The sequence below is a fragment of the Ostrea edulis genome, chromosome 3, assembly GCF_947568905.1.
Source record: "Ostrea edulis chromosome 3, xbOstEdul1.1, whole genome shotgun sequence".
In the NCBI taxonomy this organism is placed as follows: domain Eukaryota; kingdom Metazoa; phylum Mollusca; class Bivalvia; order Ostreida; family Ostreidae; genus Ostrea; species Ostrea edulis.
Genome location: NC_079166.1, coordinates 51,589,047 through 51,605,077, shown reverse-complemented (window position 1 = coordinate 51,605,077; position 16,031 = coordinate 51,589,047). Strand labels below are relative to the sequence as shown.

General features: G+C 36.5%; 1 protein-coding gene across 6 annotated transcripts in view; it reads right to left on the bottom strand.

Annotated features, from left to right (window-relative positions):
- The window catches only part of LOC125675656 (glutamate [NMDA] receptor subunit 1-like), a 186,675-nt gene that overhangs the window by 65,505 nt on the left and 105,139 nt on the right, over positions 1-16,031 (bottom strand). For all 6 annotated transcript variants that reach the window (XR_008800963.1, XM_048913438.2, XM_056158088.1 and 3 more), the window contains one exon: positions 4,574-4,731. Coding sequence is in view for 5 of the 6 variants with exons in the window: in XM_048913438.2 (XP_048769395.1) it covers positions 4,574-4,731 (158 nt within the window). In the remaining variant the exon portion in view is untranslated. The remainder of the gene's footprint in view (positions 1-4,573; positions 4,732-16,031) is intronic.

The window sequence follows — 16,031 nt, the reverse complement described above, 5'->3', positions numbered from 1 at the left end:
GCATGTGAAAAGGAAAACAATATAGTCTACATGCATAGTTACATCCAGAATTAACAAGTGTTCATGTATGGCTTCAAACTTTACGAGCTCGATCGTTTGGGATACCTTTAATTAACAAACACCCCCGAAAGGAGTCAAGATAGATGCAGTAAACAAACAATACGGACGGTATACCCTGTGTCAACACCTCAACACTCCTAACAGTATTAAATATTCCTACTTACATTTTATGTCATTTATTTGTCACAGCTACATCGAGCCGAGGAAATAATCAGTACAAAACTTTCTATTTTTATTATTGATGTGACCATAGATTGCAGTTAGATCGTGCAATATTTGTATATATTTGATGTAGATAAAACTGTTTATCATACTGAACTACCCGTAGAATTTTTAAAGGCTAATGCAGAAACGTACCAGATAAACAATTACATCTTTGCATTATGGACAAATGTTACAAAAGTTTCAAATTTGGCATGAGTAGTAAATATCAGTTTATTGACAATGTCTTTCATAAATATAGGCGTAAAAATAGCTATATCAGTTTGACATTCTGACACGTACATACGGTACAATGTAATATGTAGCATCGTTTGTTTGTTTTTATTTTTCAAAGTAGGGGGGAGTGACTTGTTTAAAACTCTTGTCAAGCAATGCAAAATAATTATAATAATTTGTGCCCGAACTTGTAAATGCTAAATCGTGAACACAGGGGAAGAGGTTTTCATTACCTACCTTATTTTTTGTACTTAGGTTAAATTCATAACGACAAGCTCTTATATTGGTCTCTCATTTAGAATTGTTTTTCACAAAAGCTCAAATGAACCTTTCGGCATTCACAGTGGATAATCCTGACATTTTGTACTTCAAAATTAAATTTCTGATATAGTAAGAAAGTATTCTTCCACTCTTACGCACACGTTCAATTTTCATTTTCGCCTTGCTATCAAGATTGGTTCTTTCACTTTGGTGTTCCGAATGACAATGAAAAGACTGAACGATGAACGAATAGTGAGCGCACGCTGAACGCTTAACGAACGGTGAGCGCACGTTGAACGCAAAACTGTGAACGGAGAGCGCACGTTGAACGCAAAACTGTGAACGGAGAGCGCACGGTGAACGCACGCTGAACGAACGGTGAGCGAACGAAAAAATGGTAAAGTAGAATGTTTCAGGGACTGTACATGCAGATTAAGTTTACCTCCATTGATAATTAACTAGATCACCAGATCAAAGTGAATAGTACCTACTTTGTGTATTAATTGCAGCAATCATATGGCTTGGCTTGGAAATATAGATGTTAGTCATTTATTTTGTGATATAATAGTCTTTGAACACTATATTATATGGTTTGTGGTATGAAGAAGAAATATCTAATGAGAATTGAGATATATTGTCTCTGTAATTAAGAAATATTAAGATATCATTTTTGAATGTTATTGGGATATGACATGAAGTTGGTACGTGATCAAATCTACTATAACGCCCGAAATAACATTCAAAAATGATATTTTATTTCTAATATTTATATTTTCTATTTTGATTTGTGTTCTTACCGAGCTTCAATGATTATGTAGCAGATGACCAAAATAACAATCGTAGAACACAAAATATAGTTGTAAGAGTTTTATCAAATAAAAAATTAGGAACAATATCAAAGAGAATATAAGATTATAAGACTCTCTTATGAGTAGCCATGAAATATAAGGTGATTCCACCCGAGGGTTGCAAAAAAGCTGTGAAACCCGAGGCTTTGCAGAGGGTTTTACCGCTTTTTTGCAACCCCGAGGGTGGAATCACCTTAATATTTCATGGCAACTCATAAGAGAGTATTTTTCTCTCATATTTCTAGAGTTTTCCGTTTTCCTTGTGCCTAGCGACGCCATTTTGAGAATTTTTCAATCAATTAATTTTTCGCTCTACATTAAAAATAACATCAGAATCGAATTCTACGACCTTCATTTTGGCAACTATGTTGCTGACAAAAAATCGGCCGACGAGTGTATAAGTGAATTGTATTAGAGTTATTCCTCTTTGAATAAATCAATAATCAGGGTGCGTGACGTAACTCGACAGTCATCAGCGCGAAACATTTTGACAGACCTAATCAGAATATGCATTCACAACTGCACGGTTTTTTTTTCTTTTTCTTAGAGGAGCATTGATATTGATATTAATTGAGCAGTTATTTAATGACGAGTGTGTGAAGAGGAATTCCAAGTGGTTTTTGTTGGTGAATATGGGCATGGCTAGACTTTCGTTTTTCACGCGTGCAAGGACTCGAGTTTCATGGACATTGAACGCACTTATTTCACCTGAGACACGGACAGTAGACGTTGACAGAGTGAATGTGGAGGTAGGCCTAGACGTAATAGACCGTGTGGGCTGGGTTTCTGTGAACGGGCATAATGCACCGGATGACATAGGTGTATGAGGAATTTGTGACTGTTGTTGAGTGTGCAGTAATTGTTCAAGGAATGTGTATTTTTGTGTCCGGTCACATACACCTGGAGATTATCAGGGACATTACAATCTGTCATTTTTTGTACAAGAGCTTTGCAGACGCTAGTGTTCGTCAATCGAGGCGAGGTAAGTTGCAAGCTAGTTGTGTATTGATTATGACGTCACGGGATATGTAAGATAAACGTCACGTGATATGAAAGATAGAAATATCTTACATACCTTTCTCTCATAGAATATCTGTATCTTACATACGTAGATATGAGAGAAATAGATATCTAATTAAGAAGGTTGAAAAAAGACAAAACAGGTGTAAAATAAAGGTAATTTAGATTGATTGAATATTGTTTAACGTCCCTCTCGAGAATATTTCACTCATATGGAGACGTCACCACTGCCGGTGAAGGGCTGCAAAATTTAGGCCTATGCTCGGCGCATACGGCCATTGAGCAGGGAGGGCTCTTTATCGTGCCACACCTGCTGTGACACAGGACATCGGTTTTTGCGGTCTCATTCGAAAACCGCCCCATTTAGTCGTCTCTTACAACAAGCAAAGGGGGTACTGAGGACCTATTCTAACCCGGATCCCCACGAGATTAGGTAACTTAGAGTGTAAAGTTAACTGAAATGAAGACAAGAAGAGCGGAGTAAACTACATCTGTGATGCGAGTTGGTCGCGATCAGCGATGGAGAAACTGGCGTTGGTCTAGCCCACTAAGTTGAAAACTCAATTGTTGAACTCAGATTTCAACAGAAATTCAAGGGATCTGAGAGAATTGATGGAGGATAATATGATGGGTCAAGTTAACGTTAAGCTCTTTGTCAGGTTTTTGGAAAGAAATAATGGCATGTTCATCGTTAGGACTCGCGGTTGTAGCCATGCAGGAGACGCTTTGAGACAGTAGGACAGATTTAGTGCAGGTACTTTGCTTCTTTTATATACCTTCAGTGTGTGTAAGAGAAAATAAAAACGAACCGAGTTTTTGTTCACTTGAGAGATTTCTGTTGTAAGATTTTAATGAAGACTCCCACCTGTACCCTAGCAGACAAGAACATAATTTTTCGAGCCTCGAAACCAGCCTCGCTTATGATCAGTTGCCAGGATCAGGTTAACTTATCATCATCATAAAGTAAATAGGCTTAAAACTAGGCTTATTTTCACTTCCAATATCATAGAACTTTATTTTATAAATTCGCCATAGACATAGTTGCAGACGGTATTTAAAACTGTTTAAAATGAAACAACAGAATGGTATGTTTAATGTTTCTGTTTTATAAATTGATGAAATTCTTGTTTGTTTAAAAAATCAACTCTGTATCAATATCCTGCTGCATTTGTTTCTGTTATGATGTCATTGCAGTGGCGGATCCTGGGTTTACAAAAGGGGTGGGTGGGGGGTGGAGGGTGTGAAAGTCAAGTATTAGCCAAAATACTCAGCCATTTTGAGTGCCAATCTGGAATTTTACTCACATTATTTCTATTATTTAAATTTGTGGCTTAAGGTGAGGGGGGGGGGGTGTCTAAATCCCCCACTGCATTGTATAAGCAAGAAGCCAGGTGAAAGTACAGGAACTGACTTTTGAAGCGGTGATTGTATTCATACGCAAGAAAAGACTGATCACATGACCAACTTCATGTTACAAGAAATTGAATGTCAATTTCATTAGTAATGTCATATAAGGAAGTGCATTGGCAAATGTAAATATTTTAAATGCAAATTCTTGGTAAACTGGACATCCCTCTAAACCAGCTGGATTTTTTTTTTGGTCTGAGAGCTGGACAGTTTCGAGAAGTTTCACTGTACTGTCTACAAGTTTCAGCTTTTATGATTTCTTGGTCCTTGAAATTTTTTTTTTTAAACACCTCACCCCATTTTCACTTCTTAATAATTTCCACTTGAAATATGACATTGCTCTTCATTTGAACATACTTGAAACCCCTTCACCCAAAGATGCTTTGTGACAAATTTGTTTGAAATTGGCCTTGTGGTTCTTAAGAAGTCAAAAATGTGGTAAAATTTACATATTAACAGATGCCAAATAGATGACAAATTTTCATCAAAAAAGCTCATTTGTGCCTTCAACTCAGGTGAACAAAAAAGCAATGCTGTACATGCTGCCAATGTCCCTGATAGCTTCATCAGCAGTCTTATAATTGCGTGGCTCCATTTGGCGATACATCGTAGATAGTTCCACCTGACGTTTGAAGTACATCTCCACTGCACTGTTCCTCACGGTGGCATACTTAAAGTCTTCATTAGGGTTCCTCAGCTATGGAGAAATAAAACAGGCTGACAGTCTATAAACAAGAGGCCCATAGGCCTTGGTTAACTGAGTATTAGTGATACATATCACTAGTCCTAAGGGCTATGAAATCTAAAAAAAAAAAAAAATTCCTGTTCTGCATATTATTATTATTATTTACAGTATTTATATAGCACATTATATAATAAAAAAAATTACTCTAAGCGCTTTACATTAAAATAACAATAAACTACAATTAAAAATTGAACATATCTAAAACAGTGTAAAAAAAAAAATATTCATTTCATTAAAAGAATATGAATTCTAGCACTGGCTTACACAAAATCGTGATTAAACTACAGAAAATACATACAAAAAGGTTTCATAAAAAAGAATATTAATACTGTCACTGGAAATGGCTTACATAAAATCGTGATAAGCAAGTCTGAAGAAGTAAGTTTTTAAATTTTTCTTGAAGGTTATTCCAGAGTGTGGCGGTTGCTTTGTCAAACCTTCTGTCGCCATACGTTTTGGTCTTAACTCTTGGTGTTTGAATAAGCATGGCGTTTTCGGATCGTAAAGACCTTGATGGATTGTATGGACTGACCAGTTCTTCAAGATAGACAGGTGCAAGACCGTGGAGAGCTTTAAATGTGTACATATCTAAGCTAATTTTCAATATTCAGCAACAGTATGAAAGAAGAAGCGTTCTTCAAATTTAAATGCCCCCTAAAGTGCCAATACTGATGAAAGCCTTTACATAATATAATAAATGTAACATTAGGTCAACTTTTAACAAGAGTACCGCCAACGGTACATGTTACGCCCATGAAAAGCTAATATAGGGTGTTTTTCTTACACCATGATTTGTAGATTGATTGATTGAATATTGTTTTACGTCCTTCTCGAGAATATTTCACTCATATGGAGACGTCACCACTGCTGGTGAACTTGCCTTCAAGTAGTATCAGCAATCATCAGGGGGTGACACACTTTCTTTGCATTGAAAAAACAAGACCAATCATGTACTTTCTATGTAATATTTTCACTTGGCATAAGATGTACGTGTACCAAGTTTAATGGTCCTTGCCTTAACGAATTGGTCTGCATTCTGCGACTATCACCTTGACCTTTAACCTTTAGAGCCAATAGGCATCCTCCACTTGGCATAAAGTGTATGTGTACAAAGTTTGATGGTCCTAGCCCCAACAGTTCAGTTTGTATATTGCCTACAAGCATGGATGTGACTGAATTCCTCAGAAATCAGAGGAAAACTGGTCAAAAATGGAGGAAAACACCTCACCGTACCTGAAAAAATATCATTTTCTGCCACTTTAGATCAAATTCAGAGTGTTTCATTTCCCCAAAAATTGAGCAAATCAGAGGATTTCCTCTGAAAAGAGGAAAAATCACACCCCTGCTACAAGGTTTTCTTACTAAATGATACTGTGACCTTGACCTTGAAAAAGTAATAGGCATCTTCCTCTCATCATGGTGATCAAATGTATCAAGTTTCAATATCCTGGAGCTTATGGTTTGGTTTGTATCCTCCCTGAAAGGTTTTTCAACTAAGTGATACTGCGACCTTGACCTTCGACCTATAACCTTGGAAAACAATAGGCATCTTCCTCTCATCGTGATTGAATGTACCAAGTTGCAATATCCAGGAGCTTATGGATCGGTTTGTATCCTGCCTACAAGGTTTTCCTACTAAGTAATATGACCTTGACCTTTGAATTCTAACCCTGAAAAACAATAGGCATCTCCTTCTCATCATGGTGATCAAAGGTACCAAGATGCAATATTCTGGAGCTTACGGTTTGGCTGGCCTCTTTCCTGCCTACAAGGTTTTCCTACTAAGTAATATTATGACCTTGATCTTTGACTTCTGACCTTGAAAAACAATAGGCATCTTCCTCTCATCATATACACCAAATTGTAATATACTGGAGCTTACGGTTGGGTTTGTATCCTGTCCACAAGGGTTTCCTACTAGGTTTTCCTACTAATTGATACTATGACCTTGACCTTTGAACTCTGACCTTGAAAAACAATAGGCATCTTCCTCTCATCATGGTGATCAAATGTACAAGTTGTAAAATCCTGGAGCTTACGGTTCGGTCTGTATCCTGCCCACAAGGTCCGGACAGACAGACAGACGGATGATGCCATACCAAAATACGTCCCATCTTCGACAGGCATATAAAAATTGTTTTGATAGGTGCACCAACCGAAATTTAGGCAAAATTGAAATAAAATTAAAAGGACCAATTTGTTCTTTCTTTTTTTTTTTTATTTCTTTCGCAGACAGAAACATTTGTTGAGTGAGGAATAAAATAAAACGTCAGTCTGCTTCCTGTCCCTGCCACTTATTGATCACTCGTTTGGAGAGACCAATGAGTGGCGGGGATGAGAACCAGACTAATAAGGGTATTTATTAAAGGAAACATATCATTGGTTGATTCCATGGGCATCATCCAATCAGAGACATTGAGACCTATGATATTTAGTTCGAAAATTTGACCGTCGCACCATAATATCAGCCCCATTACATGAGGCATTTTGATTGTGAGTCAAGATAGTTACTGTTGACCATAATAGTAAAACTTCAAAGTCATCGATCTAACAAGAGGCCCATGGGCCACATTGCTCAGTTGCATCACCTTGGCCCATATTCAAAGATTTTCCCTATATATATTTGCATGTAAAACTTTGATCCCTATTATGGCCCCAACCTACCCCTGGGGGGCATGATTTTAACAAACTTGAATCTGCACCATGTCAGGAAGCTTTCATATAAATGTAAACTACTCTGGCCCAATGGTTCTTGAGAAGAAGTTTTTAAAAGATTTTCCCTATATATTTGTATGCAAAACTTTGATCCCCTATTGTGGCCCCATCCTATCCCCGGGACCATGATTTTAACAAACTTGAATCTGCACTATGACAAAAATTGTCCAAGATATGCATCAAAATCCATTTAATAATAGTTACCTGTGAAATTCAAAATCACCATGACCTACTTTTGAGACAACATGATATTAGGTCCTAAGATGCATCAACTGACAAACTTTGATGACCCTAGTCCTTATACTAAGCAAAATATCAAAGTTTATTTTCCTAATTATCTCCCCTTGTTAAAGGGTCACAACCCTAGTTTTAGTACAAATTAAAGCCCTTAGGCCAAGGATACCCTGTGACAAATTTGACAAAAATTGGCCAAGGGGTTCTTGAGATATAGTCCTTTTTCCAAAAAGTTGACGCACACCGCACGCCAGACATATGGCCATATGATTAGCTCTTTGAGCCTTTGGTTCAGAAGAGCTAACAAGAGGCCCAGGGGCCTTATAGATCACCTGAGTATCATGTAACAACCTTCCAATGTTTGAATTAGGTTTGTGTTTAAATATAAGAATTTTACTTTTGGATGGAAGAAACATTGAATAGCTATGTGGTCAGCCCCGCCTTTGCACCAGAACCCCTGACCCAGGGGCCATAAATTTCAGTTTTGAAAGAAGCATCCTTGATCATCATTATCATACTATTAGTTTGTCTACTTAATACCCAGCAGCAGAGGAGAAGATTTTCAAAGAAATAAAATGCATTTTCACTATATGATCAATAGGGCCCCACCCTAATACCAGAACCCCTGACCCAGGGGCCATAAATTTCACAATTTTGAAAGAGGCATCCTTGCTCATCATAATCATGCTATTGGTTTGTCTACTTAATACCCAAGGACAGAGAAGAAGATTTTCAAAGAAATAATGCATTTTCACTATATGACTTATAGAGTCCCACCCTAGCACCAGAACCCCTGATCCAGGGGCCATGAATTTCACAATTTTTAACAAGAGGTACTGTGAGCAATGCTCACTAAGAATACCCCCCGCTTACCCCAATCTCCCAAAGGGTGTTGGTAATAGGTATAAACTACCTCTTTTCTGAGTGTTGCTACTTCGATGTCCAGTGCGCATGACCTTTGACCTTTTGACCCCAAAGTCGATAGGGAACATCTTCATCCCATGGGTAGTCCATATGTATGATATGGTGACTGTAGGTGGAAAGGATAACGCTTTAGAGCCCGGAAACCATATTGCTACTTCAATGTCCAGTGCGCTTGACCTTTGACCTTTTGACCCCAAAATCGATAGGGAACATCTTCATCCCATGGGTAGTCCAAATGTTTGATATGGTGACTGTAGGTGGAAAGGATAACGCTTTAGAGCCCGGAAACCATATTGCTACTTCAATGTCCAGTGCGCGTGACCTTTGACCTTTTGACCCTAAAATCGATAGGGAATATCTTCATCCTATGGGTAGTCCATATGTATGATATGGTGACTGTAGGTGGAAAGGATAACACTTTAGAGCCCGGAAACCATATTGCTACTTCGATGTCCAGTGTGCTTGACCTTTGACCTTTTGACCCCAAAATCGATAGGGAACATCTTCATCCCATGGGTAGTCCATATATATGATATGGTGACGGTAGGTGGAAAGGATAACGCTTTAGAGCCCGGAAACCATTGCATTTACAGACGGACGGACGGACAACTCGATTCCAGTATACCCCCCCACAACTTGTTGCGGGGGGTATAAAGAGGCATCCTTGCTCATCATTACCATGCTATTAGTTTGTCTACTTAATACCCAGAGACAGAGAAGATTTTCAAAGAATTTCTACATTTTCACTATATGACCAATAGAGCCCCACCCTAACACAAGAACCCCTGCCCCAGGGGCCATGAATTTCACAATTTTGGTAGAGGGCTCAATGCTCATTATAATTATGCCCACAGTTTGGCTTCTTGATGTCCAGGAGTAAAGAAGAAGATTTTTTAAAATTACACTCATTTTGATGGTTTTTGCCCCACCCCTCAGGCCCCAGGGGGGCAGGGACCACGAATTCCACAATTTTTGTTCCCCTTCACTCACAGATGCTAAATGCCAAAATTGGTTGAAATTGGTTCAGGGGTTTCAGAGAAGAAGCTGAAAATGTTCAAATGTTAACGCACGACGACGGACAAAAACAGATAGCAATAGGTCACCTGAATGAATTCAGGTGACCTAAAAATAGAACTTAATAAACACAATGTTTTGTTATTCATATTTTATGTACAAATGTTGAATACGAACCGGAATAAGCTATCGAGAGATATTCAAATGAATGCATTATGTAGTTAAACAAGAAAGCGAAAGTTGAACAAAATAGCAGAAAGTAATGCAGATAAGCAACGCTTGTCAAGAAAAAAAGAAAAGGGATAAGAACATGAAAAATTACGGACATTCAAGATAAGATATTTGAATAAAACAAAGTGTCATAGTCTTTTAAACAGTAAAGATGTTATCACACACCCCTTCTACGAAGTATCAATGGAGGACATAAAATTTCCAAATAACGGTTTTAAAGTAATTCCACCCTCCTGTGATGTCATCAGATTTTGCAAAATCAATGATTTATTTAGATTTATGCATGATAGGAACATAAATTTTGTTGGAGTCTTTTCCTATAGTTATTGTAAAAAATCTTGTTAAGGAAGTTAGCTCCTGAGCTTTTGAGTACAACTGCGCAGGATGCTACAACTAAGTATTCACTGGTTCAATACTGATCCCATTGGTGCAAATATATTACACATCTATTGCTGAACCCTATCCAGTTGAAATTTTTTGTGTCAATTCAAATTTTGAAAGGGTTTGACAGGGACTATATTTTGTGGTGGGAGGATTCACTAATCAAAAAGTTCTAATTCTGCATGATATTACAGTTTCTGTTTCATCCAATGTATCGTCTATTTTTATACCCCTATACATGTATTTCAGTTTTAAAATTTATGATACCGTTAGTTGAGACTTGGAACTAGTTGAAATGTTATAATTTATTTGTTTCCAAACAGAACACAGATTTTTAAAAAAGTTTTAATTAATTTCCTCAAAATTTTGTATAAAAATTCAGTATTTTCGCCAATAATTAAAAAAATTGATCTCCAACCCCCACTTTTTTAAGTTGCATTTTAAATTGGAAGACCAGACCTTGACAATTATGTAAAATTTTAGAAACTGACATTACTCCTAATATGTCCTTTTAAACTCTCAATTTTGATATCATGAAGTTTTTCGTATATCAAGTGCAAAAAGGTCATTATTTATTTCTTTTACTAGTATTAATTTCTTTTTTTTATCTGTAGTGTTAAAGGACACGATTATGTATCTATTTTATGTATTAATGATTGATTTGTGTTGCTTATGTTGCATTGACACCAACAGAAAAATATAGTTTAATTGAATAAATTTTAAGTGCAAAAAATTCATGTTTAGAACACTATAGCTCAATATAACAAGCGTTGCAACCTCAGTTTTTCTTTTTAATTTTCTAATTCTACTTCAATGTAAAAATCAAAAATACACTTCCCAAAAAATTTACATTACTCTAAATGTCGGGTGCGAACTTCTTTAAGAATAAAATATTTCAAAAGTCTAAGTTATAGATAAATAATCAATGATACGTTTCAAAATATTGAATCCAAGGGCAATAACTCTGTTTCTATTGATTTCCTTATAAGATCTATTATGCGATAGATTTCCTTTATTTTTTACAAACATTTTGTATATTTTTGTGAAGATACAGTTTCATGAAATTGTAATGAATGTTACTATATCGTCATAGCCAGTTTGTATGGAATTTTGATAATGCTGTTAATGGAAAATTGCAATTTTCTGATGGTGGTATATGATTCTGTTTGTGTACATCTCACATCTTAATAAAGTGCACCGCCACGGCACATGATACGCCCGTCACATATTGTTAACATGAACATATCACCATGAAGAGATAGGTATGCATGGAACCAAATGTCAACCTTCCTTTAAGAATCTTACCCACTTTATGGCCTCATGTGACATTGCTTCAAATATTGATAATGTAAGCTTAATGATTTTTAAAAGGATATAAAAACATTTTCCCAAATGGTTTCAATGAAATGATTAAAGTGCAAGATAGCCCTTTATCCAAGCAAACAACTTACAATAAATGGGAGTACTCAAAAAGGTTGATTTATTCAACTTATCAAAAAATACATATATCAGTATCTGCCTTTGTCAAATCTTCAAGTATAAAAGTAAAATATGCATGGTGATGTCAATATAAATAAATATAGATTAAAAACGGTTATTTCAAATACTGGTGCATCTCCTATGGTGTAGTTATTAATTAGAAAAAAATAATACATCATATATTTCTCAACTGGTTGTGTTAGACTTGAGAAATGCACATCTGCAGCTTTGCTCATTGTATTTTAAGGAATGAAGAACAATGCACAGCGTAATAAAACATCAAACATTAGTCATTATGTTTATTCTTAGACTGTAAAACTGTCATCTTAGTGAGACATGACAATCTGCACCTTGTTGTTGAGATATAAAATAAAAATATATTTTACAATATCATATTAATTCTTAAACTTTATACCAAATTAACTTTCAAAGTAATGGCTACCAATTAGAACTGTTCTAAAATTTGACAGATCAATTAGAAGGCCAGATTCCTCTGCCCAATTCCTGATTGCAAGAGATATAGATAGCACCTCCTTGATCAGATTGCTGTAACAGAAATCTTCTAAACTCATTAATTAATCTGTAATTTGACAGAATGCAATTTTTCTGTTAGCAAAATGCCTCCTGAATTGCTTGATAATTACACCCATGGGACAAGGGAAATTTCTCTTGTTACTGACACAAAAGAAATAATTTGTTTGTTATATACTGCTGTATAGTACAGTGTATATAATGAAGAATGTGTAGTTTCTTGAATTAACATTTTTTAATATGGTTATTGCAATACTATTTCATCTGTTCAGATTTACACAAATGCCCAATCTGCAGCTTTGTTCATTGTATATCTTTTTTCTGAACAATGCCACAGCCATAACAAAACATCAAAATACTAATCATTAAAATAGGCCTTTATACATATTGCAACCATTTGTTGTCTTAGTGAGAAATGATACTCTGCATATAGGTTGCTGAGAAAAAAAATTAAAAATTATATAGTACAATGTCAAATTAATTTTGAAAATAAAGACTAACCACAACAAACAAATTCACTTTCAAATAATTTCTGGTATATCTGCAATTAAGAGGCTAAGATCTCTCTGCCCAATTCCCTAGAGATAAAGATAACACCTGCTTGATCATGTTGATCAGAGATGCTCTACACAAAACTCATTAATTAGTCTTGTCAAAATGCCCTTTGCATGCTACTCCCATGGGACAAGTGGAATTTCTCATGTTATTGTTAGAAACAAAGGAAACATTACATAGGCTAAAAAAAAGCTGTACAGTATATCATAAAAAAAATATGTGTTTTCTTGATGTAACATTTTTGAATGAAGTTTTCTACAAAACTCTTATATGAGTAGGGATTGTACCAATTATAACATACTTTTTTCAAAAAATCACTTCAACTAAATGTCACAGTGACCTTAAAGTACAGTGCGACACACCTTCTACCTAAGATGCATAAGATGACCAAGTTTCATGATTCTAGATCAAATAGTTTTCAAGTTATGAGCCGGACAGGGTTTTACCATATTTGGCCATATCTTCTTAATTAAAAGTCACAGCGACCTGGTTTTAATGTGCGACACACCTTCTACCCAAGATGTATCAACTGACAAAGTTTGATTATTCTAGGCCTTATAGTATTTAAGTTATGAGCCGGACACGAAAAAGCTAACAGACGGACGGACAGACGGACGGACATGAAGGCCATATGTGCGACACACCTTCTACCCAAGATGTATCAACTGACAAAGTTTGATTATTCTAGGCCTTATAGTATTTAAGTTATGAGCCGGACACGAAAAAGCTAACAGACGGACGGACAGACGGACGGACAGACGGACGGACATGAAGGCCATAACATAATACGGCCCGTCTTAAGACGGGCGTATAAAAAGTGTGATGACCTATGTAATTTACTTGATAATTTGTTAGTTTTAACTGAAATGAATGGAAATAAATACACATTATAAACTTGTATCAGATAAAACTGCGAGTATGGAGTTACCTTCATGGATGTGAATTCACTGGCAACGTTTATTACGTTGCCCCTGGTGTTACGTTATTTCATCGTGACAAAATGAATAAAGTGCACCGCCACGGCACATGATACGCCCGTCACATATTGTTAACAGTATAGATTGTACCCATTAAAACATTTTTTTTATATCACCTTAATTAAATGTCACAGTGACCTTAAAGTAGGATGCGACACACCTTCTATCTAAGATGCATTAGTTGACCAATTTTGGTGATTCTAGGTCTAATAGTTTTCAAGTTATGAGCCGGACAAGTTTTTGCCATATATGGCCATATCTTCTTAATGAAAAGTCACAGTGACCTGGTTTTAATGTGCGACACACCTTCTACCCAAGATGTATCTACAGACAAAGTTTGATGATTCTAGGCCTTGTAGTATTTAAGTTAGGGTTGGACACGAAAAAGCTAACAGACGGACGGACAGACGGATATCTTCTTAATGAAAAGTCACAGTGACCTGGTTTTAATGTGCGACACACCTTCTACCCAAGATGTATCTACAGACAAAGTTTGATAATTCTAGGCCTTGTAGTATTTAAGTTACGAGTCGGACACGAAAAAGCTAACAGACGGACGGACAGACGGATATCTTCTTAATGAAAAGTCACAGTGACCTGGTTTTAATGTGCGACACACCTTCTACCCAAGATGTATCTACAGACAAAGTTTGATGATTCTAGGCCTTGTAGTATTTAAGTTACGGGTCGGACACGAAAAAGCTAACAGACGGACGGACAGACAGACAGACGGACATGAACGCCATACCATAATACGTCCCGTCTTAAGACGGGCGTATAATAAAAACGTAATAATGGGGTTTCACTCTATATATAAGAGTTGTCAGATTGATTGATTGAATATTGTTTTATGTCCCACTCGAGAATATTTCACTCATATGAGACATCACCACTGCCGGTGAAGGGATGCAAGATTTAGGCCTATGCTCGGCGCTTATGGCCATTGAGCAGGGAGGGTTCTCTATTGTGCCACACCTGCTGCGACACGGGACCTCGGTTTTTGCGGTCTCATCTGAAGGACCGCCCCATATAGTCGCCTCTTACGACAAGCAAGGAGGTACTGAGGACCTATTCTAACCCAGATCCCCACAGTTCAAGAGTTGTCAGATATCTCGACGGCAAGCATGACTCTAACTTAACCTATTGTTCAAAGGGTTAACGTTTTTGAAAAATAGGTCAAAGTCCAACGTACCTAGGTCAAAAGTTTTTATATCAAAAGGCCTGGTCATGAGGCATCTAAATATGAAATATCAAATCCCTATCACCTTGGTCCAAAAGATATAGTCAAGGTTAATGTTTTTGAAAAGTAGGTTAAAGTCCAAGGTCAACAGTTCTGATAACAAAAGAAATGTCTTCTAATGAGACATCTATATTTGAAACATCAAAGCCCTATCACTCTTGGTTCAAAAGATATAACCAAGGTTCAAGTTATTGAACAGTAGGTCAAAGTTCAAGGCAAAGGTCATTAGGTCAAATGTCTTCCAACATAACAAGGGCTCTTCATGAGGCATCTATATGTAAAATATCAAAGCCCCATCCCTACTGGTTTAAAGATATAGCCCAGGTTTGAGTTTTTAACAAGATGTGTTTGGGAAACACAAATGCCCCCGATAATGGTCAATTCCAAAGATGGCCAATGTCACAAGGACAAATATCTTGGTACCAGTAGAAAGATCTTGTTAAAAAAAATGCTCATGTGCAATATGACAACTCTAATATTTACCATTTAGAAGTTATGACCAATATAAATTTTTTAAAAAGTAGGTCAAATGTCAAGGTCAAAAGATTAAGTACCAACAGAAAGGTCTTGTCACAAGGAATACTCATGTGAGATATCAAAGCTCTATTACTTATTGTTAAAGTTATTAGCAAGGTTAAAATTTTCAAAAAGTAGGTCAAATTCCAAGGCCGAGGTCACAGGGTAAAAAATATTGGTACCCACGGAAAGTTCTTGTCTCTATGAATACTCATGTGAAATAGCAAAGCTCTAGCCTTAATGTTCAAAAGTTATTTGCAAGGTTAAAGTTTTCAAAAAGTAGGTCAAACTCCAAGGTCAAGGTCACAGGGTCAACAAGAGGTACTGTGAGCAATGCTCACTAAGAATACCCCCCGGTTACCCCAATCTCCCAAAGGGTTTGGTTATAGGTATAAACTACCTCTTTTCTGAGTGTAAAAAACAAATGGCATGACAAACCGAACCATATTGCTACT